Genomic DNA, 23,264 nt, shown 5'->3' on the forward strand with positions numbered 1-23,264 from the left:
GTATTGGTCTTCTTTCTAATAAGAATAATCACTTATTGAGCATATCAGGCAATATGTTAAGCCCTTTAAATGTTGTGTTTTCTTTTTTAAATCTTCACAATAACCCTACGAGGGTATCTACCATAGTTTCCCCCACTTTATAGATAAAGAACCTAAAGCTTACTGGGATTATAACTTGCCAAGGTCACAGTAAGTTAATGGGTTTGATTTGAAAGCCTTCAGGTGCTTAACCATTGAGCTATACTTGCTAAGGAATAGCTAATCCAGTCTCATCATGAACACTGCAGAAATAGATAAAATTATAACACTGTTTTAAAAATCTATATACAGGATAGCACAGGAACAAAGAAGGAGAGTTGCCAACCTATACTTGGATAGAAAAGTTATTAGAAAGTCCTGAGGAACAAATAAAAATTGTTTGCATAAGTACCAAAATATGATGACACTAATTGTAACAAAAGCTTTAAAACTTAGTTCTAACAATAAGAAAAATATTTTACCTTGTGACAGTCAATACAACACATATTTGTATACATAAAAACATATATAAGTTTTGAAAATAATTTTAAAATTTGCATTTATCTATGAATTGTAAAACATATTAACTTCACTATCATCAGTGAAGTCTCATATTTTCTATGTAAAATAAAAATTATTTATTTATATGGCAGTACTTGGGTGCATCTCAAAAATGACGGAATGATCTCTGTTCATTTCCAAGGCAAACCATTCAATATCACAGTAATCCACATCTATGCACCAGCCATTATTGCTGAAGAGGCTGAAGTCAAACAGTTCTATGAAAACTTACAAGACCTTCTAGAACTAATAAAAGATGTCCTTTTCATCATAGGGGACTAGAATACAAAAGCAGGAGTCAAGAGATACCTGGAGTAACAAGCAAGTTTGGCCATGGAGTACAAAATGAAGCAGGTCAAAGGCTAAGAGTTTTGCCAAGAGAACGCACTGGTCATAGCAAAGACCCCCTTTCAACAACACAAGGAAAGACTCTACACATGGACATCACCAGATGGTCAATACTGAAATCAGATTGATTATATTCTTGGCAGCTGAAGATGGAAAAGCTCTATACAGTCAGCAAAAACAAGACCTGAAGCTGACTGTAGCTCAGCTCAGGAGCTCCTCATTGAAAATTGAGGCTTAAATTGAAGAAAGTAAGGAAAACCACTAGACCATTCAGATATGACCTAAATCAAATCCCTTATGGTTATACAGTGAAGGTAACAAATAGATTCAAGGGATTAGATCTGGTAGACAGAGTGCCTGAAGAACTACGATGTAAGTTCATAACACTGTACAGGAGGCAGTGACCAAAAACATCCCAAAGAAAAAGAAATGCAAGAAGGCAAAATGGTTGTCTGAGGAGACATTACAAATAGCTGAGAAAAGAAGAGAAGCAAAATGCAAAGGAAAAGGGGAAAGATATACCCAACTGGATGCAGATCCAGAGAATAGCAACTAGAGATAAGAAGCCTTACATGAACAGTGCAAAGAAATGGAGGAAAACAATAGAATGGGAAAGACTAGAGATCTCTTCAAGAAAATTAAAGATACCAAGGAAACAGTTCATGCAAAGATGGGCACAAAAAAGGACAGAAATGACAAGGACCTAACAGATGCAGAAGAGATTATGAAGAGGTGACAAGAATACACAGAAGATCCAAATAATCATGATGGTGTGGTCACTCACCTAGAGCCAGACATCCTGGAGTGTGGAAGTCAAGTGGACTTTAGTAAGCATTACTACAAAGGCAGTGGAGGTGATGGAATTCCAGCTGAGCTATTAAAAATCCTAAAAGACAATGCTGTTAAAGTGCTGCACTCAATATGCCAGCAAATTTGGAAAACTCAGCAGTGCCACAGACCTGGAAAAGGTCAGTTTTCATTCCAAGCCCAGAGAAAACCAGTGCCAAAAAATGTTCAAAATGTCACACAATTGTGCTCATTTCACATGCTAGTAAGGTAATGCTCAAAATCCTTCAAGATAGTCTTCAACACTACATGAGCAGAGAACTTCCAGATGTTCAAGCTGGATTTAAAAAAGGGAGAGGAACCAGAGATCAAATTGCCAACATCTGCTGGGTCATAGAAAAAGCAAGGGAATTCCAGAAAAACGTCTACTTTGCTTCACTGACTACACCGAAGCCTTTGACTCTGTGGATCACAACAAACTGTGGAAAATTCTTGAAGAGATGGGAATACCAGACAACCTGACCTGCCTCCTGAGAAACTTGTATGCAGGTCAGGAAGCAACAGTTAGAACCAGACATGGAACAAAGGTCTGGTTCAAAACTAGGAAAGATGCACATGAAGGCTGTATACAGTCACCCTGCTTATGCAGAGTACATCATGTGAAATGCCAGGCTGGATCAATCACAAGCTGGAATCAAGATTGTCAGAAGAAATATCAACAACCTCAGGTATGCAGATGATACCACTCTAATGTCAGAAAGCAAAGAAAAACTAAAGAGTCTCTTGATGAGGGTGAAAGAGCAGAGTGAAAAGGTTGGTTTAAAACTGAAAGATTGTTGTTAAGCGACGAACGACTCCAGTAATTCTTGGTGTCCTGAGGGGAGGAATTCCATCCAGGGCCAGTGACGAGGCTTGATCACTCAGAGCTTCTGTGTGATAAAGTTTTATTAAAGTATAAAAGAGATAGAGAAAGCTTCTGACATAGACATCAGAAGAGGGCATAAAGAGTGCCCCCCTGCTGGTCTTTAGCCAGATGTTATAGCTACTAGCAGTTTGCCGTCTATGGGGTCGCACAGAGTCAGACACGACTGAAGTGACTTAGCAGCAGCAGCAGCAGTCAGCTAATTAGAGGAAGGAAATGTCTCCAAACTCAGAGACTGGCACCAGGCCCCTCACCCACAACATGCATTTTGACATAACAATGGCACAAGGTGAGTTGCCCCAGCCATAAAATGATTGACATGAATCTTGAAGAAAGGCAGGTTCTCAAGCAAATACAGTCTCATTAACATAGCTTTAGAAAAAATTTGCATGAGTAAAACATACTGGTTTGTCAAGTAGGTTCATGAGTCTTGGGTAGAAACAACTTGAAGACAGAGTCTAGGGTCAATGCATAGTTCATTAACATAGCTTAAGACAAACATTTCCAAAACAAAAACGCATCTCATCAGCTAGCTCAAGGTTTGAGAAACGTTAAGTTCTGGTGGAGCCAGGTGTCCTCACGGAAACACAGAATTTAAAAGAAACCTCTTTTTAAATTTGGTTCAGGTCAGTTCAATTCAGTTGCTCAGTTGTGTTTGACTCTTTGCAACCCCATGGACTGCAGCACACCAGGGTTTCCTGTCCACCACCAACTCCTGGAGTCTACTCAAACTCATGTCCATCGAGCCTACTCAAACTCATGTCCATCGCATCAGTGATGCATTCCAACCATCTCATCCTCTGTCATCCCCTTCTCCTTCCACCTTCAATCTTTCCCAGGGTCTCTTCAAATGAGTCGGTTCTTTGCATCAGGTGGCCAAAGTATTGGAGTTTCAGCTTCAGCATCAGTCCTTCCAAAGAATATTCAGGACTGATTTCCTTGAAGATTGACTGGCTGGATCTCCTTACAATCCAAGGGACTCTCAAGAGTCTTCTCCAACATCACAGTTCAAAAGCATCAATTCTTTGGCAATCAGATTTCTTTATAGTCCAATTCTCACATCCATAGATGACTACTGGAAAAAACATAGCTTTGACTAGATGGACCTTTGTAGGCAAAGTAATGTCTCTGCTTTTTAATATGCTGTCTAGGTTGGTCATAACTTTTCTTCCAAGGAGCAAGCGTCTTTCAATTTCATGGCTGCAGTCACCATCTGCAGTGATTTTGGAGCCCAAAAAAATAAAGTCTGACACTGTTTCCACTGTTTCCCCATCTATTTGCCATGAAGTGATGGGACCGGATACCACGATCTTAGTTTTCTGAATGTTGAGTTTTAAGCCAACTTTTTCACTCTCCTCTTTCACTTTCATCAAGAGGCTCTTTAGTTCTTTGCTTTCGGCCGTAAGGGTGGTTTCATCTGTGTATCTAAGGTTATTGATATATCTCCCAGCAATCTTGATTCCAGCTTGTGCTTCATGTGTTTCTCATGATGTACTCTGCATATAAGTTAAATGAGCAGAGTGACAATATACAGCCTTGACGTACTCCTTTCCCCATTTGGAACCAGTCCATTGTTCTACGTCCGGTTCTAACTGTTGCTTTTTGACCTACATACAGTTTTCTCAGGAGGCAGGAGAGGTGGTCTGGTATTCCCATCATTTAAAGAATTTTCCTCAGTTTGTTGTGATCCACAGAGTCAAAGGCTTTGGCATAGTCAATAAAGCAGAAGTAGATGTTTTTCTGAAACTATCTTGCTTTTTTGATGACCCAGCAGATGTTGGCAATTTGATCTCTGGTTACTCTGCCTTTTCTAAATCCAGCTTGACCATCTGGAAGTTCATGGGTCACGTACTGTTGAAGCCTGGCTTGTAGAATTTTGAGCATTACTTTGCTAGCGTGTGAGATGAGTGCAATTGTGTGGTAGTTTGAACATTTTTTGGCATTGCCTTTCTTTGGGATTGGCATTCACATCAGGTGGCCAAAGTATAGGAGTTTCAGCTTCAGCATCAGTCCTTCCAAAGAATATTCAGGACTGATTTCCTTGAAGATTGACTGGTCCAAGATTGAGAGTCCAAGGGACTCTCAAGAGTCTTCTCCAACATCACAGTTCAAAAGCATCAATTCTTTGGCAATCAGATTTCTTTATAGTCCAATTCTCACATCCATAGATGACTACTGGAAAAAACATAGCTTTGACTAGATGGACCTTTGTAGGCAAAGTAATGTCTCTACTTTTTAATATGCTGTCTAGGTTGGTCATAACTTTTCTTCCAAGGAAGAAAAAATGGACATTTTCCAGTCCTGTGGCCACTGCTGAGTTTTTCAAATTTGCTGGCATATTGACTGTAGCACTTTCACAGCTTCATCTTTCAGGATTTGAAATAGCTCAACTGGAATTCCATCACCTCCACTAGCTTTGTTCGTAGTAATGCTTCCTAAGGCCCACTTGACTTCACATTCCAGGATGTCTGGCTCTAGGTGAGAGATCACACCATCGTGGTTATCTGGGTCATAAAGATCTTTTTTGTATAGTTCTTCTGTGTATTTTTGCTACCTCTTCTTAATATGTTCTGCTTCTGTTAGGTCCATACCATTTCTGTCCTTTATTGAGCCCATCTTTGCATGAAATGTTCCCTGGGTATCTTTAATTTTCTTGAAGAGATCTCTAGTCTTTCCCATTTTATTGTTTTCCTCTATTTCTTTGCACTGATCACTGAGGAAGGCTTTCTTATCTCTCCTTGTTATTTGGAACTTTGCGTTCAGATGGGTATATCTTTCCTTTTCTCCTTTGCCTTTACCTTGTCTTTTCTCAGCTATTTGTAAGCCCTTGTCAGACAACCATTTGCCTTTCTTTTTCTCGGGAATGGTCTTGATCACTGCCTCCTGTAAAACGTCATGAACCTCTGTGTTTAGTTCTTCAGGCACTCTATTAGATCTAATCCCTTTAATCTATTTGTTACTTGCACTGTATAATCATAAGGGATTTGATTCAGGTCATACCTGAATGGTCTAGTGGTTTTCCCTACTTTCTTCAATTTAAGTCTGAATTTGGCAATAAGGAGTTCACGATCTGAACCACAGTCAGCTCCCAGTCTTGTTTTTGCTGACTGTATAGAGCTTCTCCACCTTTGCCTGCAAAGAATATAATCAATCTGATTTCGGTGTTGACCATCTGGTGATGTCCATGTGTAGGGTCTTCTCTTGTGTTGTTGGAAACTGGCTGAATATTCTTATGGCTGAATAATATTCCATTGCATATACATACTGCATCTTTTTTATCCATTCATTCTCTGAAGGGCACTTAGGTTGTTTCCAGTTCAGTTCAGTTCAGTCGCTCAGTCGTGTCCAATTCTTTGCGACCCCATGGACTGCAGCACACCAGGCTTTCCTGTCCATCACCAACTCCTGGAGTTTATCCAAACTCATGTCATCCAACCATCTCATCCTCTGTTGTCCCCTTCTCCTCCCACCTTCAATCTTTCCCAGCATCAGGGTCTTTTCAAATGAGTCAGTTCTTCACATTAGGTGGCCAAAGTTTTGGAGTTTCAGCTTCAGCATTAATCCTTCCAAGGAATATTTAGGACTGATTTCCTTGAAGATTGACTGGTTGGATCTCCTTACAGTCCAAGGGATTCTCAAGAGTCTTCTCCAACACCACAGTTCAAAAGCATCAATTCTTTGGTGCTCAGCTTTCTTTGTAGTCCAATTCTCACATCCATACATGACTACTGGAAAAACCATAGCTTTGACTAGATGGACCTTTGTAGGCAAAGTAATGTCTCAGCTTTTTAATATGCTGTCTAGGTTGGTCATAACTTTTCTTTCAAGGAGCAAATGCCTTTTAATTTCATGGCTGCAGTCACCATCTGCAGTGATTTTGGAGCCCTAAAAAATAAAGTCTGTCACTGTTTCCATTGCTTCCCCATCTATTTGCCATCTTGGCTATTGGGAACACTGCAATAAACATGGGAGTGCACTTCTCTCTTCAAAATACTGTTTTCATTTCCTTTGGGTATATACCCAGTAGTGGAACTGCTGGGTCACATGGCAGATTATTTTTAGTTTTTTGAGGAATCTCTTTATTGCTTTCCATAGTGATTGGACCAATTTACATTTCCACCAACAGTATATAAAGGTTCCTTTTTCACCACATCCTCAACAGCAACTGTCATTCTTTGTTTTCTTGATGCCATTCTAATGGGAGCATAACTCTTAAATTTTAAGTGTGAATGGAGAGATCACTATCTAAGGCTAGAGGAAAACCCATTCAGATCTTATTCAAAAATTGCATTTTGATGAAGATGATGAAACAAACATATGTCCAAACATAACGTATCCTTCCTCTTTCCAAGCAGGTAGGTCCAAACTTATCCACAAACGTCAGAGCCCCTCTCTTTCTAAAATTATTTTGATTATTTCTCTTTTTTCTTAGATAATAGCTTAGCCAAAATTTTTTCAGTGCCCAACCCCAATTCCTCAAGCTTCACTTTAGTCTTATTCCTGCTCAGTCTTCCTTTTTTTAACTTTATTTTTAATTGGAGGATAACTAACAATATTGTGATGGTTTATGACATACATCACTGCACAGTCTTCTTTATTCATACAGAATAAAGAAGTCTCTCTAGAAACAGATTTAAGATGGCACTCACCTTCTCCTATGAGACCAAGTCATGCACTCATCTCCTGTGAGACCACCAAAATCGCAACTAGCTGTTTAACAACAATTGACAGGACACTGGAACCCAACAATGACAAAGGACTAGGAATTCCCAGAGAATGTGACTTTGAAGGCCAGCAGGATTGACTGCAGGACTTTCACAACCGTTAATTGGTTACGCCCCAATACAAATATTAATAAAAACTTTTTTTTAAAAAAAGAAGTCTCTGAAAAACCATTCAAAGAGTTGAAGCCAATGTGAAATTCTCTTCTCAATCACTGCTTTCTCACTTTCTCCTCATCTCTGTATTCAGGTCTAACACTCCTTTCGTCTTCTCCACATTCCACAGGAAAATAAACCTATTCTAGGAGTCCCAGGCATTCCTTGGGCTGTGGTCAATACTGCAGGCAACTTTGTTGGCAGGATTTTCAGCAAAGTGGCTGGTGGGGAACTTGCTTGAAGATTAATAAAGCTGGGGGAGGGTTTGGCTTGACAAAGAGGCACAGTATTACCCTCCTCTTTGGCTGTGGTGTTAATAGAAAGCCTCAACTCCATCACCCACCCTTGTAGTTGATACACATGCGTAGTGGTGTGCGGGCCAATAGCCCGAGCCTCTGTGCTTGCAAGGAGGTTCGAGATGCACGTGGCCACCCTATTTAAATTTGCATAGAAAAGGTGAAAAAATCTGGACACTTGTAGTTTGTTTCGTCCTGCCGCTTAAGAGAGAGAGAAAATATGTCTGACACTTGCTGTCTATTTCCTCCGTTTGGAGACCCCTGGCCTTCCTGCCTGTTACCCTCTCAAAAGTCAACATTCATAAAACTAAGATCATAACATCTGGTCCTATCATTTCATGGCATATAGATGGGGAAAAGGTGGAAACAGTGATAGAATTTATTTTCTTGGGCTCCAATCACTGTGGACAGTGACTACAGCCATGAAATGAAAAGGTGCTTGCTCTTTGGAAAGAAAACTATGACAAACCTAGACAGCATATTGAAAAGCGGAGACATCAGGTTGCTGCTGACAGTCTGTATAGCCAAAACTATGGTTTTTCCAGTAGTCATGTATGGATGTGAGAGCTGGACCATAAAGAAGGTTGAGTACTGAAGAATCAAAGCTTTGGAATTGTGGTGCTGGAGAAGACTCGAGAGTCCCTTGGACAGAAAGGAGATCAAACCCATCAATCTTAAAGGAAATCAACCCAGAATATTCATGGCAAGGACTGATGCTGAAGTTGAAGCTCCAATACTCTGGCCGCCTGATGCGAACAGTCAACTCATTAAAAAAGATCCTGATGCTGGGAAAGATTGACAGAAGGAGGAGAAGGAGGCGACAGAGAATGAGATGGCTGAATGGCATCACCGACTCAATGGACATGAGTTTGAGCACACTCTGGGAGATAGTGAAGGACAGGGAAGTTTGGTGTGCTGCAGTCCATGGGGTTGCAAAGAGTCCGACAAGACTGAACAACTGACCTACAATTTATTTGGCTGAGTCAGGTCTTAGTTGTGCCACATGGGTTCTTCACTGCATCATGTGGAATCTGTAGTAGTTGCAGCATGCAGACTTAGTTGCCCCACGACATGGAGGATCTTAGTTCCCTGACCAAGGATGAACCCACGTCCCCTGCATTTACTATTTTTTTAAGTAAGTTAAAACCATTAAATTGATTTCAACCCATTAATGGGTAGCATACCACAGTTTGAATGAGAATATCTAGATCAGGCACTATGAAGAACAGTACAGAGAAAAGTGAAAAATAGAACTACCATATGACCGAGCAATCTCATTCCAGAGCATATATCTAGAGAAAACTATAATCTGAAAAGATACATGCACCCCAATGTTCACAGTAGCACTATTTACCATAGCCAAGATATGGAAGCAACCTAAATGTCCATCAACAGATGAATGGATAAAGAAGATGTGTACATATATACAATGGAACCTACTCAGCCATAAATAAATAATAAAATAATGCCACTTGCAGCAACATGGATGAACCTAGAGATTCTCATACTAAGTGAAGTCAGACAGAGGAAGACAAATATATAATATTATATATGGCATCTAAAAAGATGATACAAATGAACTTATTTACAAGACAGAAACAGACTCACAGATCTTGAAAACAAACTAATGGTTATCAAAGGGGAAAGGCAGGGGTAGGGATAAATTAGGAGATTGGGATTAACATATACACACTACTATATATAAAACAGATAATTAGCAAGGACCTACTGTATAGTACAGGAAACTACTCAACCTATCTGGGCAAAGAATCTGGAAAAAAAATGGATATATGTATAAATGAATCACTCTGCTGTACACCTGAAACACAGCACTATAAATCACTATATATATATGTATATATATATTATATATATATATAATCACTATATATATAAATCACTATACCCCAATATAAAATTTAAAAAAAACCTTTTTTTAAAGAAATGGCAAATTTTGCCTTTTGTGCCAACTCAGATTAACTGGCAGTAGCCATTAAAGGTGTGAGAAGAAAGACTATAAATCTGAATTCAAGAACAATATTAAATAATGCTGGGATTGATTAGAGATGTCAGTAATGAGGTATACATGCCATTTATCTATCATTCCTGATCAAGATTCTAGATGAAAACTAAATAGGCTTTATTTTTACACAAGTCAGTGCAAGTGTAAAAAAAAATTTTTTTTTTTTCAGAAAAAAGTTTTTGCAGCATCTTGTATTTCTCTTGAAGATCACAAACTGATTAACAATGGATTCTTATTTGAGCTTTACAAGAGAACTCCACAGATCCAATCACACATGGATTATGGAGTACTATAGTATTTACAACTGAAGAAAACATGCATATAAGTGGACCCATTCAGGTTCAAATTGGTATTGTCGAAGGGTCAACTGTAGTAGGAAAAAATGAGATTGAACAGGTGAGTCAGGAGGTATCATGAAAGGCCTTACTTCTTCTTGTCTCAAGGAATCTTAACAATTGGTTTGGCTCTAAGCATGTATCAGTTTGGGGATGTATATATGCACATCCAAGGGAAATCTGTAATGGCGGGGGCAAGAGAGAGAAAAATGTCTTTCAAATTTCATTTGGCTTTTGTACCAGCCACTAATACAGTTCTGGACAGTCCCACCTCCTGATATACACAAACCTGTGTAGCTCCCTCCTATATTATACCAGGGTTGGTTTGTGTGAACACAATAATATGGCAGAAGTGATGTTAGTTTCAGGTGTAGGTTATGTAAGACATTGAAGCTTCCATCTTGGAAGTTCTCCTCTTTTTTAGATCATTCACTCTGAGTGAAGTCATATGGTGAAATGTCTATGGGGAGGCCTAGGTGGTGAGGTACTTAAGCCTCTTGCCAATATCTAAGTGAATGAGCTTGAAGAAGATCCTCTAATCTCTTCAGAGACTGCAGCCCCATCCAATACCTTGACTGCAATCCTACAGGGGAACTGAGCCAGAGATTCTCAGTAAAGTTGTTCCTGGAGCCTTGACCCTTAGAAACTATTACCTAATAAATGTTTGTTATTTTAAGCTTTTAATTTCTGGAGTATTCTGCTATCCAGCAATAGAAAATTAATACAATCTTTTCCTTAGCTATCACATGGTATTTTCACAGTCCAAAATCAGACTACTTCAGGGACTTCCCTGATGGTTAAGAATCTGCAGGCCAATGCAGGGGACATGGATTCTATCCCTGGGTCAGGAAGATCCCACATGCCACGGGGCAACTAAGCCCGTGAGCCACAACTACTGAGCCATTTGAACTAGAGCCTGTGCACCGAAACGAGAGAAGCTATTGCAGTGAGAAGCCCATGCACTTGGTGCAACTAGAGAAAGCCCATGCATGGCAATGAAGACCCAGTTCAGACAAAAATAAATTAACTTTAAAAAATAAAAACTCCCTCCAAGTGTAAAAATAGGAGAAAATATTTGACCTGTAATTTTCTTTTGCATCTTCCCAAGCAAGTTGTCTAAATTCCTCATACATTTTTTTATTGAAGTGATCTCTGAGGAAAAAGGACCAGAAACGAAAGAGGGTATTCATTTCTTGGGACTGGCCAATTCCCAAGCGTTTTCTCTCTGAAAAAAGTCAAAATGGCAGACATTTTACACAGCATAAAATAAAGAAAGCTGAAATACATTAATCCCCAAAACATATTTGGGTTTCTTCTAAACAAAGAATCATTTTTCTGACTCATTGCTCAAGTTTAAGCATTTGTCAATAGTAATGAGAACACAGTAAAGTTTATTCCCTAATGTATCTAAACTATAAAATACATGAATAAAGAATATATAAAAATATTTAAGGTAATTAAAACAAAACAAAAGAATATTTTAACCTGATATTAAATGTTACAACTTGAATTTTTTACAATTATGTTTTAATCATAAAGATGACTATATAAAGGAAAGCATCTTACCACTTAGGCATCTTCTACGATACTTGTGGTACACTTGTTGGGTAAAGCCGTTTTCCTTCAAAAGTTCATGAGAAGGGTGCTGGAACTTGGGGAATGAATGAGGAGTACATCCGTAACTTCCTATTAGTGGTGCACCTTCTGAAGGCGAAGCATTTGAACTGCTGTTTGAGGAGGGGGGAAAAAACCTTCAAACTGAAATATCGAGAACCAAGTATTTAAAACAATTTGCACTGTTTGTTACTGAGAGTCTGAACAGTGAAGGCATTAGCCCCTAAAACTCTCCTAAACTAATGATATACAGCTACTCATGTTCAACACATGGGTTAATTCAGAAGTAGATAAAGGACATGGTCATAAATCCTCAAACTGAAACAGTAAGTAGAAGCAGATAACTGACCAGCTAGCTTACTCCTCTTTTCCAGATCTGTTAATTTAGTTTATATTTATTTTTTTCTTATGGTACTGGAGAAATTTTCAATTTTTATGAGTAATTAGGTTAATAACATAAATTGAAAAAGTAGAAATGAGGAATAAAATCCAGCACACAGACAATATTTTCATTATCCTAAAGACATACCTACAACTCTGTAAATCAATTTCACCTCTGAAATTTCACCTATATCCATCTTTTCCTCTTCATCTTCACTCTATTATTCAAATTGAGGCTTTCTTCCTTTCACTTGAACTAACTGGTGTCTGGGTTTTTCCAACCTCCTTCCTCTATGCTGTCACCAAAGTGATCTTCCTAAAACTGATTTACATCACTGGTTCTCAATATGTGGTCTGCAGATACTTAGAGGGGTTTCCAAGAACCTTTCAGAAAGCCTGCAAGGTCAAAACTATTTTCAAAATTCTAGACATTATTTGCCCTCTTCGTTGTGTTCACATTTATACTGATGGTACTAAAGCAACGGTGTATAAAACTGCTGATGCAAAGTGAAGCATTGGCACCAAACCTTACTTACTACTGGTTGTATTATTCACTGCTATGTAATACTTGAATTTTTTTCTTTTGCCAGTTTTATCTTAAGAGATCCTTGATGAAGCAAACAAAATTAACTTTATGAACTATCAACACTTGAGTACATCTTACTGTGTGTGACAAAATGGGACAGAAGCTTTAGTTTTGCAAAATGAGAATGTTCTGGAGATGTTTCACAACAATGCAAATATACTTAACACTGCTGAACTGTACTCTTAAAAATGGTTAAGATGGTAAATTTCATTCTATGTGTTTATTATAACAATCAGGAGGAGAAAAGCACTTTTGAAGCATATCAAAGTATGATCAGGCTGTTGTTATGGACTGTTCGTTGACTTGCTAACCCCCAATGTGATGGTTTTAGGAGTGAATATGTCATGATGGCAGAGCCTTCATGAGTGGGATTAGTGCCCTTACGAGAGGAGATATAAGAGTACTTCCCGCTCTCTCGGCTCTCTGCTATGTGAGGATACAACAAGATGGTCATGAGCAAACTAGGAAGCAGGCCCTCACCAAACACAGGATCTGTGGGCACCTAAATCTCAGATCTGTGAGAAATAAACACTTGCTATTTAAGCTCCTCAGTCTATGGCATATTTGTTACAGCAGTACTATGATTGTTGTACTAAGTCAAAGCACTCCTGAAAAAAAGTTGTGACCTGGACTAGCTGATTTTTTTCATGGAACACCATTTTTAATTAGAAGATTAAACAACAACTTAGTTATTCAGACTTTGTTTTGGCACAGGCATTTCCTTGAAAATGAAAACATGAATCTGTTTATTTCCTCAACAAAATGTTGAGGAAAAATCAAAATTTCATGCAAAAATAAGGATTTTGGAAACTTTTTATTTGTTACCATAAGCCTAGTAGTTTCCACTCATATCTAAACACTTACCTAATGAAATCAGTGGTTTTTTTTTTTTTTTAAGACTTTGTGTGTGTTGTAAAATATATATGATATTTGTAATTTTAATCATTCTTAAGTGTAGTGGCTCATCAGTATTAAATATTCACGTTATATCACTACTATCTCCAACAAAAACTTCTTTATAATCCCCAACAAAAACTCTATTCATTAAATAATGAATAATACTTTCCCTCTCCCTGTAGCCCCCAATAAATTCTATTCTACTTTGTCTTTGAAATTTGACTATTCTAGGTACCTCATATAAGTGGAAGCATACTAAATTCATCCTTCTGAGTCTGCCTTGTATCACTAAGCATGTTTGTTCTCAAGGACCATTCATGTCGAGGCTTAAATCAAAATTTCATTATTCTTTATGGTTGAACCACATTCCATTGTATGTATATACCTATTGTGTTATCTAGTCATATGTTGATGGACTAGGTATTGTTTTTACCCTCTGGCTATTATGAATACTGCTTCTATAAACATGGGCATAAAAATATCTGTTCAACTGACACTTTTCATATCTTTTAGATATAGATTTGGGAGTAAAATACGTAGGTCATATGGTAATTCTGTTTTACCATTTTGAGAAAATGCCAAACTGTTTTCCATTTCTCCACATCCACACAAACATTTACTTTCAATTTTTTTGATTATACACATCTGTATTAGCTCAACTGCCATAACAAGATACCACAGACTGGGTGGCTTAAACAATAGAAATTTCTATTCTCACAGTCCTAGAGGCCTGAAGTCCAAGATCATAGTGCGAGAACTGTTGGTTTCTCAGGAGGACCAAGGAGCCTGATGGGCTATAATCCATGGGGTCGCAAAGAGTCAGACATGACTGAGCAACTTGTGTGTGTGTGTTGAAGTTGTTGAAGATTTTCTCAGACTATTAACCCCCTTTTCAGATATATAATTTGCAAATGTTTTCTCCTATTCACTAGGTGGGTTTCCCTGGTGGCTCAGATGGTAAAGAATCTGTCTGTAATGCAGAGACCTGGGTTCGATACCTGGGTGCGGAAGATCCCCTGGAGGAGGGCATGGCAACCCACTCCAGTATTCTTGCCTGGAGAATCCCCTTGGACAGACGAGCTTGGCAGGCTACATACAGTCCATGAGGTTACAAAGAGTCGGACACGATGGAGTGACTAAGCATAGCACATTCAGTAGGTTGTCTTTCCACGTTGATAGTATTCTTTTTTTATACAAAAGTGCATAATTGTGATGAAGTAAAATTTATCTGTTTTTCTCTTTTATTGCCTGTGCTTTGGTGTCATGCTCAAGAAACTACTGTCAAATCTAGCATCATAAAGATGTTCCCCTATGTTTTCTTCTAAGAGTTTTATAGTTTTAGCTCTTAGGTTTATGTCTTCAATCCATTTCAGTTAATTTTTTTGTATCTGGTATAAAGTATGGATCTCATCCTTTTACACACTGGATATCCAGTTTCCCAGCACCATTTGTTAAAAAGATGATCCTCTCTTTCATTGAACAGCACCACTGTAGAAAATAAACTGACCATATACGACAGTGTTTATTTCTAGACTCTTTTCTGTTCCATTAGTCTACATGTCTGTCCTTAAGCCAAGACCAAACTGTTTTAATTACTGTATCCTTGTAGTAACTTTCAAAGTTGGCAAGTGTTGGTCCTTCGATTTTATTTTTTTAAAAGGTCATTTTAGCTTTTCAGGGTTCCCTGCAATTTTATAAAAAATTGAGGATAAGCTTTTTCCATTTTTGCAGGGACTGTGTCAAATATATATAGATCACTTAGAACTGTAATAATGTCTTAACAATGTTAAGTCTTCCTATCCATGAAAATGGGCTGTCTTTCCATTTATTTAGGTCTACTAAAATTTTTTAGTTTTCAGTGTGTGTCTTTTGCTTCCTTGGTTAGATTTATTCCTAAGTATTTATCTTTTTAAGATGCTAATGTAAATAGAATTGCTTTCTGAATTTCTTTTTCAAATTGTTCAGTGCTGCATATAGAAAGACAACTGATTTATGTCTATTTTGTACACAGGAATTCCAGCATAACAGTGAATACCAATGATAAAAGCATGTATCCCTGTCTTATTCCTGATCTTAGGATGACAGCTTTTAGCCTTTCACCAGAGTATAAGGCCCACCATGGGTTTCTCATAAATATCTTTTATCATGTTGGGGAATTTTCCCTCTAATTTTAGCATTCTAAGACTTTTTAATCATGAAAGGACAGTGGATTGTATCAAATAACTTTTCCATGTCAGTTGAAATGATTACATAGTTTTTCCCCTTGGTTCTATTAATATGATGCATTATATTGGTTTCCTTACATTATATTGAATCACATACTACTGGGATAAATCCTATTTGTCATGGTGAATAATCCTCTTAATACACTGTTAGATTTAATTTGCTAATATTTTTTGAGGACATATGCATTTATTTATAAGGGATACTGGTATGTAATTTTATTTTCTTGTGATGCCTTTATCTGGTTTTGGTATTAGGGTAATGCAGGCCTCAATAGAATAACTATTCCCTTCTCTTCAGTTTTTTGAAAGAGTCTGAGGAGAGTTAGTGCTAACTCTTCTTCAAATATTTGGTAGAATTCACTAGTGAAACCATTTGATTCAGAATTTTGTTAGAGGTTTTTGATTACTGATTCAATCTCTTTATTTCTTATAGGTGGGTTGAATTTTTTATTTTTTATTAAATTAGTTTAGGTAATTTATGTGTTTCAAGAATTTATTCTAGGTTATGTAATTTGATATATAACAATTTGTTCATAGTATTCTCTTAGAATCCCTTCTATCTCTGTAATGTCAGTAATAATGCCTCCATTTTCATTTCTGATTTGAGTTTCTTGCATCTTCTTTTTTTTCCTTCATGGATGAGAAATCCAAGATATGGAGGGTCAAATGTATTTTCTAATTTCCACTGTAATTTCTTCTTTGACCCATGGGGTACTTGCTGCTGCTAAGTCGCTTCAGTCGTGTCCGACTCTGTGCGACCCCATAGACAGCAGCCCATCAGGCTCCCCCGTCCCTGGGATTCTCCAGGCAAGAACACCGGAGTGGGTTGCCATTTCCTTCTCCAATGCAGGAAAGTGAAAAGTGAAAGTGAAGTTGCTCAGTTTGTCTGACTCTTAGCGACCCCATGGACTGCAGGCTCCTCTATCCATGGGATTTTCCAGGCACGAGTACTGGAGTGGGTTGCCACGGGGTACTTAAGAATATGCTATTTAATTTCTACATATTTGTGAATTTTCATTTTCCTTCTGTAAGGGATTTCTAACATCCCATTGTTGTCAGAGAAGATACTTTGTGTGATACCTCTTTTAAAATTTATTAGAAATTCTGTTCTGGTCAAACATATAGTCTATTGTGAATGCCCCACGTGATCTTAAGAACTTGTATTCTTCCATTGTTAGGTGATACGGCCTTCCCTGATAGATCAGTTGGTAAAGAATCCTCCTGCAATGCAGGAGACCCTGGTTCCATTCCTGGATCGGGAAGATCTGCTGGAGAAGGGATAGGCTACCCACTCCAGTATACTTGGGCTTCCCTTGTGGCTTAGCTGGTAAAGAATTCACCTGCAATGCAAGAGGCTTGGGTTCGATCCCTGGGTTGGGAAGATCCCCTGGAGAAGGGAAAGGCTACCCACTCCAGTATTCTGGCCTGGAGAGTTCCATGGACTGTATAGTCCATGGGGTCACAAAGAGTCGGACACGGCTGAGAGACTTTCACACTATTCACATGCTATTGTTAGGTGAAAAATTTTTAAATGTGTTAGGTCTAATTGCCTTATAATGTTGTTTGTGTACTCTATTTTGTTTATCATTTTATGTTGGGTTGGTTGATCTATGCATTATTGAAAGCAGGGTATTGAAATCTCCAATTATGCTTACAGAATGTTTATTTCTCCTCTTATTTCTGTCAGTTTTTGTTTCATATATCTCCTGAGGGGCTGTTATTAGTTACATAAATGCTATGTCTTCTATATTGAACCTTCTATTAATAAATAATGTCCTTATCTCTTGTATTTTTCTTAAAGTATAGTTTGTCTGATATTAAAACAGCTATCCAAGCTCTCTCAAATGTACATCTTTTACCATCCTTTCACTTTCAATCTATTTGTGTCTTTGAATTTAATATGAGTCTCTGTAGATGTATATAGTTGGATCATGTTTTCTACCATTCTACCAATCTCTGTCTTCTGATTGGAAAATGAAGGCTATTCATATTTAAAGTAACTGCTGGTAAGGAGGGACCTGCCATTTTGTTATTAGTTTTCTATATGCCTTATAGATTTGCTGTCCCTCACTTCCTCTTACTAACTTTTGTGTTGCTTCTTTTCCTTCTGAATAAAATATTTTGACTCTCTTCTCATTTCCTCTTATATATGATCTATAGATATTTTCTTTGTGGTAGTCATGAGGATTATAATTAACAAAAACTCTACTCTTATACATATCTGTTCCCTACTTTCTGTTACTGATTAAATCTTTATATAGTATATAACAAAGCAGTAATTTTTTAAAAGTTATTTGTCTTTTAAAATGACATAGAAAGTAAAAAGTGGAGTTATAAGTTAAATTACAGTAAAACTCTTACCAAAATTGCTTCTTTCTTCATATGTGTTCACGTTACTGTCAAGTGTCCATGTCAAACTGAGGACTACCTTTAGCATTTCTTACTGGGCAAATCTAGTGGTAACAAACTCCTTCAGCTTTTTTTTTTTTTTAATGAATACTTTATCTTTTAAAGAAACATTAGCATTATGGCAAACTGAGTGGAAGGTATAGAGATTTCCCTTATACCATCTATACTCCCTGCTCCCCAGACCATGGCTTCCTCCACTATCAACATCCAGCACATCTACCACCAGAGTAGTAACATTTGTTACAACTGACCAATCCACACTGACATTATAATCACCCCAAGTTCACAGTTATATTAGCCTTTACTCTTGGTGCTGTGCATTCTATACTTTATAACAAGAAGTAGCTATCATTACAGTGTCATACACAGCCTAAAAATCCCGAGTTCCAACTATTCATCTCTCCTTCCCCTCAACCCCTAGGAAAAAACAGTCTTTCTATCCATAGTTTTCCTTTTCCAGAATGTCAAATAGTTGGAATTTTACAGTGTGTAGCCTTTTCACTTAGTAATATGCATTTAAGGTTCTTCCATGTCTTTTCATGGTTTCATAGCTCATTTCTTTTTTACTACCAAATACTATTTCATTGTCTGGATATATCACAGTTTACCGAAGGACATCCTGGCTGCTTCCAAATTTGGGCAATTATAAATAAAGTTGCTTTAAATATCCATGCACAGATTTTCATGTGGACATAAGTTTTCAGCTCCTTTGGGTAAGTACCATGGAGGGTGACTGCTAGATGGTATGTAAGAGTATGTTTAGTTTTGTAAGAAACTTCCAAACTATCTTCCAAATGGCTGTACCATTTTAGATTCCAAAATATTGCCAGTGAATGAGAGTTCCTGTTAATCCATATTCTCACCAACATTTATTAGTGTTGTCAGTGTTCTGGATTTGGCCATTCTAACAGGTGTGTTGTACAATCTCATTGCTGTCTCACTTTTCCAATTCCCTGATAATATATGATGTGGATGGAGTATCTTCATGTGCTTATTTGCCATTTGTATATCTTATTTGGTGAGGTGTCTGTTAGGTCTTTGGCCAATTTTCTAACAGGTGCTTTTTAATTTTTTTTTTGTTTTGTTTTACTGTTGAGTTTTAAGAGTTCTTTAAGAGCTTTATTGATGAGTTTTATTGTATATCACGGACAATAGTCCTTTCTCAGATGTGTATTTTATAAATATTTTCTGCCACTCTGTGGCATGTCTTTTCATTCTCTTGGCAGTGTCACTCATAGAGCGAAAGTTTTCCACTTTTATTAAGTCCAGCTTCTTGATTTCTTCCTTCACAAACTTCACTTTTGGCATCATATCTAAAAAGTCAACAACCAACCCAGGATCGTAGATTTTCTCCTGTTATCTTCAAGGAGTTCTATAGTTATGTGAGGTCTCTGATCCATTTTGAGTTAGTTTTTGAGAAGCATATAAGATCAATGTTTAGACTTTTTTACATATGAATGTCCAATTGTGCTAAGCACCATTAATTAAAAAGATTATCTTTGGTCCACTGTATTGCCTTTGCTCCTTTGTCAAAGACCATTTGACTTTATTTATGTGGATCTATTTCTGGGCTCTCTAGTTTGTTCCATTCATATATTTATCTAATTTTTCACCAGTATCACACTGTTTTGATCACTGTAGTTTTACAGTAAGTCTTGAAGCCAGGTAATATCAATTTTCTAACTTTGTTCTTTTTAAATATCATGTTGGCTGTTCTGGGTCTTTTGCTTCTCCACAAAAACTTTAAGAATCAGTTTGTTAAAATCCACAAAATAACTTCCTGGGATTTTTTTATTGGAATTGTTTTGAATATGTAGATCTAGTTGGGAAGAACTGACATCTTAACAGTACTCTTTCTATCCATGAACATGGAATATAACTCCATTTATTTAGTTTTTTTTTTAATTCCTCTCATCAGTTTTATACTTTTCTTCATATAGATCTTGTACATATTTTGGGCAGGGTGATAATGCAAATAGTATTTTGCCCTTAATTTCAAATTCTACCAGTTCATTGCCGGTACACAGGGAAGTGATTCACATTTGTATATTAACCACGTAACCTGATTATTTATGACTTTCTATATAAACAATAATGTCATCTGTGAGCAAAGACAGTTTTATTCCTTTTTTCTAAATCAATGTATCTTTTGTTTCTTTTTTTCCCCCTCAGGCTTTATCTCTGTCTCTCAAATTTGAAGCGCAGTTTTGCCAGATAAGGAATTCTTAGTTGACAGGTTTTTCCCCCCTGCACTTTGAATATATCAGTTTACTGGCTTTTGGCCTACAAGGATTCTGCTGAGAAATTGGCTGATACGTTTACTAAGGATCCCTTGTATATGATGAGTATCTTCTCTTGTGCTGCTTTCAGGATTTTCTCTTTGTGTTTGGTTCTCAATAGTGTGATTATAAAGTGTCTTGAAGTTAGTCTCTTCTGCTTTATCCTACTTCAAGTTCATTAAGCTTATCAGATCTGTAGATTCATGTATTCCATCAAGTTGGGAGCCACTATTCTTTCAAATATTCTTCTTGCCCCCTTTCTCTTTTCCTTCTGAGATTCCCACAGTGTGTGTACTGGTCTAGTTCATGTATCTGACAGATCCCTTAGATACTGCTTGACTTTTCTTCGTTCTTTTTGTTCCTCAGATTTGATAATTTAAACTGTTCTATCTTTAAGTCTGCTTATTCTTTTCTTTCTGTTTGATGACAGCTACTTTTGAACCCCCTGGTATATTTTTCTTTTTAGTTACTGTATTTTCAGCTGCAGAATTCCTTTCTGGTTCCTTTATATAATTTCTCTCTCTCGATAATCTTGTTTTCTTCATACACTGCTTTGCTATCTTTGTCTATATCTTCATTTAACTCTTTAGTTTTAAAGACTCTGATTAAGAAAAATGGGAATGGGAGCTTCATTAGGTACATTTTTCATCAATTAATTTTATTCCTTCAAATGGACATAATTTTGTTAACAATGAAAATTTGAATCTTATACTGTGGTAACTCTGGAAATCAAATTCTCCCTCTTGCCCAGCATTTGCTGTTTTGTTTTTTTTCTCAATTTTTGTAGGGTAATTCTGTGCTGAGGTAAGTCTGAGGTGAAAGCTTAAAGTCTCTTAGATCTTTTTCTGAGCCTACATCTTTTCTTGGGCATGGGTGATAGTTTTCTAAATTTCCCTCTTTAGTGGTTGCTTTTGAATGTCAAAACAAAAACAAAAAAAGACATTCATGGATGAAACAATGGCCACCAGACTCTGTCTGTACTTTGTTGATCAGAGGCAGTTAGCAGTCAAAATAAAAACTCCAATATTTGAAGGACAAGGTCTTCATTGCCTATTTTGGATCCAGCAAGCCATACCAGAGTGGGGGTTGCCATCTTCCCAAATGCCGGTCACAGGGCTGGGGGTGGTGGAAGATAGACAGCTGCTACTACACCAAAGGCTGACATCAACCACTATTGACAAGTTACCCAACATGCTTTCCTCTGGAAGCTTTAAGTGTTTAAAAAGACTGTAAAGTTCCAAAACTGTCAATACAGACAATTTCTGAAAATATAATTGTTGTTTAAGTGGTTAGACAGATACCTACCTATTCCTTCCCACTCTGTTATCTGCCTGACATTACTCTCCTTAGTGTGTTTAAGGCACCAAGCAAGGCATGCAGGAAGTTAATGCTTCAAAGACCTGAACTCCCCTATGGCTTTCAGGGAAAGGTTTTCAAAGACAGGGTGAGGCAGACCAAGATCAGATACATGGTTACCAAGGTAGAAGGAGGGAGCAAGAGGGATGGTCTGGGAGTTTGGGGTTGGTATATGCACACTATTACACTTAAAATGGATAAACAACAAGGTCCTACTGTATAGCACAGGGAACTATATCCAACTGCTTGGGATAAACCATAAGGGAAAATATGAAAAAAAAAAAAAAGAATGTATAACAGGCTTCCCAGGTGACTCAATGGTAAAGAATCTCCCTGATAATGCAGGAGACGCGATCCCTGGGTCAGGAAGATCCCCTTGAGGAGGAAATGGTAATCCACTCCAGTGTTCTTGCCTGGGAAATTCCAGGGACAGAGGAGCCTGACAGGCTACAGACCACAGGGTCGCAAAGAGTAGCACACAACAACTGTGCACAGCACAGCAGCACATATATATGTGCAACTGAGTCACTTTGCCGAACAGTAGAGATTGCCACAATACTGTAAACTGACTATACTTCAACAATAACAACAAAAAAAAGGTGAGGGTGGGGGATTGTGGGGTACATGATCAGCTAGTTCTCATTCTGCTGACTGGTTGGTGGTGAGGTATCAGGAGTTAATTTTGGTTCCAATGGGTATGGGGTATCTACGCTTATGGGCAGCACACAGTTAACTTCTTCCACTTGGTGGGGGTTTCAACATCCCCTTTGATAGATGCTACGGCCCTCACGGGGTCTCTATCATGAGATTTGAAAATATTCCTTCTGCACTTGCAGTTTTGAGGCCTTATTTCAATAAATATCCAGAACTGTGTGTACTCCTCAGTGCCTGCCCACCAGCTGGCCTTCCTCTCTCCATCACGTATTTAACGCTGTGTGTTTTAACGCTGTGTGTCAGGCACGTGTGATATACTCATTCATTCTGTGTTGGTTGTATTTTCTCTAGGGGTCCTCTTAAGAAAACACTGTAAGCTAGCCAGAAATAACTTTTTAATGGTTGCAGAGTTCTTTTTTGTATCTGTGGAAAGCAATATGTGTAACTGGTGCCCTATTGTTGGACATTCATGGTGTTTCCTTCTCTCTTTCTTCTCTTTTTTCTCTTTCTTCCTCTTCCCCCTCCTCTTTTCCTCCTTCTCCTTCTCAGGGGTTACTTTTTAAAATGTGATTATTTTGAAATTGTATTTTGAGATATTTCATCATTTAGAAGTCTGCATAACTAAGTTAATCAAGTTTACCAGGTGACCAATGATTCATGATGTTACAAAAGCATGCATGACAAAAGAGCCATTCAA

General features: G+C 37.7%; 1 protein-coding gene and 1 long non-coding RNA gene across 8 annotated transcripts in view; one reads left to right on the top strand and one right to left on the bottom strand.

The window, feature by feature from the left end:
• LOC133228621 (uncharacterized) overlaps nt 1-11,296 on the top strand; it is a 28,024-nt gene extending 16,728 nt beyond the window's left edge. The window contains exon 3 of one of the 2 annotated variants that reach the window (XR_009730298.1): nt 854-11,296. This is a non-coding gene — a long non-coding RNA (uncharacterized LOC133228621). Of the gene's footprint in view, nt 1-721 lie in introns of both variants that reach the window. The other variant, XR_009730297.1, reaches the window with a different exon arrangement.
• The window catches only part of LARP1B (La ribonucleoprotein 1B), a 140,584-nt gene that overhangs the window by 5,106 nt on the left and 112,214 nt on the right, over nt 1-23,264 (bottom strand). For 4 of the 6 annotated variants that reach the window (XM_061384202.1, XM_061384204.1, XM_061384203.1 and 1 more), the window contains 2 exons: nt 11,733-11,893; nt 11,247-11,391 (listed from right to left, as the gene is read on the bottom strand). The exons of 1 other annotated variant lie outside the window; for it this stretch is intronic. In XM_061384202.1, coding sequence (XP_061240186.1) covers nt 11,247-11,391; nt 11,733-11,893 — 306 coding nt within the window. Of the gene's footprint in view, nt 1-11,246; nt 11,392-11,732; nt 11,925-23,264 lie in introns of those variants that run through there. One more of the 6 variants, XM_061384206.1, reaches the window with a different exon arrangement.

This window comes from Bos javanicus, chromosome 17, assembly GCF_032452875.1.
Source record: "Bos javanicus breed banteng chromosome 17, ARS-OSU_banteng_1.0, whole genome shotgun sequence".
Classification (NCBI taxonomy): Eukaryota; Metazoa; Chordata; class Mammalia; order Artiodactyla; family Bovidae; genus Bos; species Bos javanicus.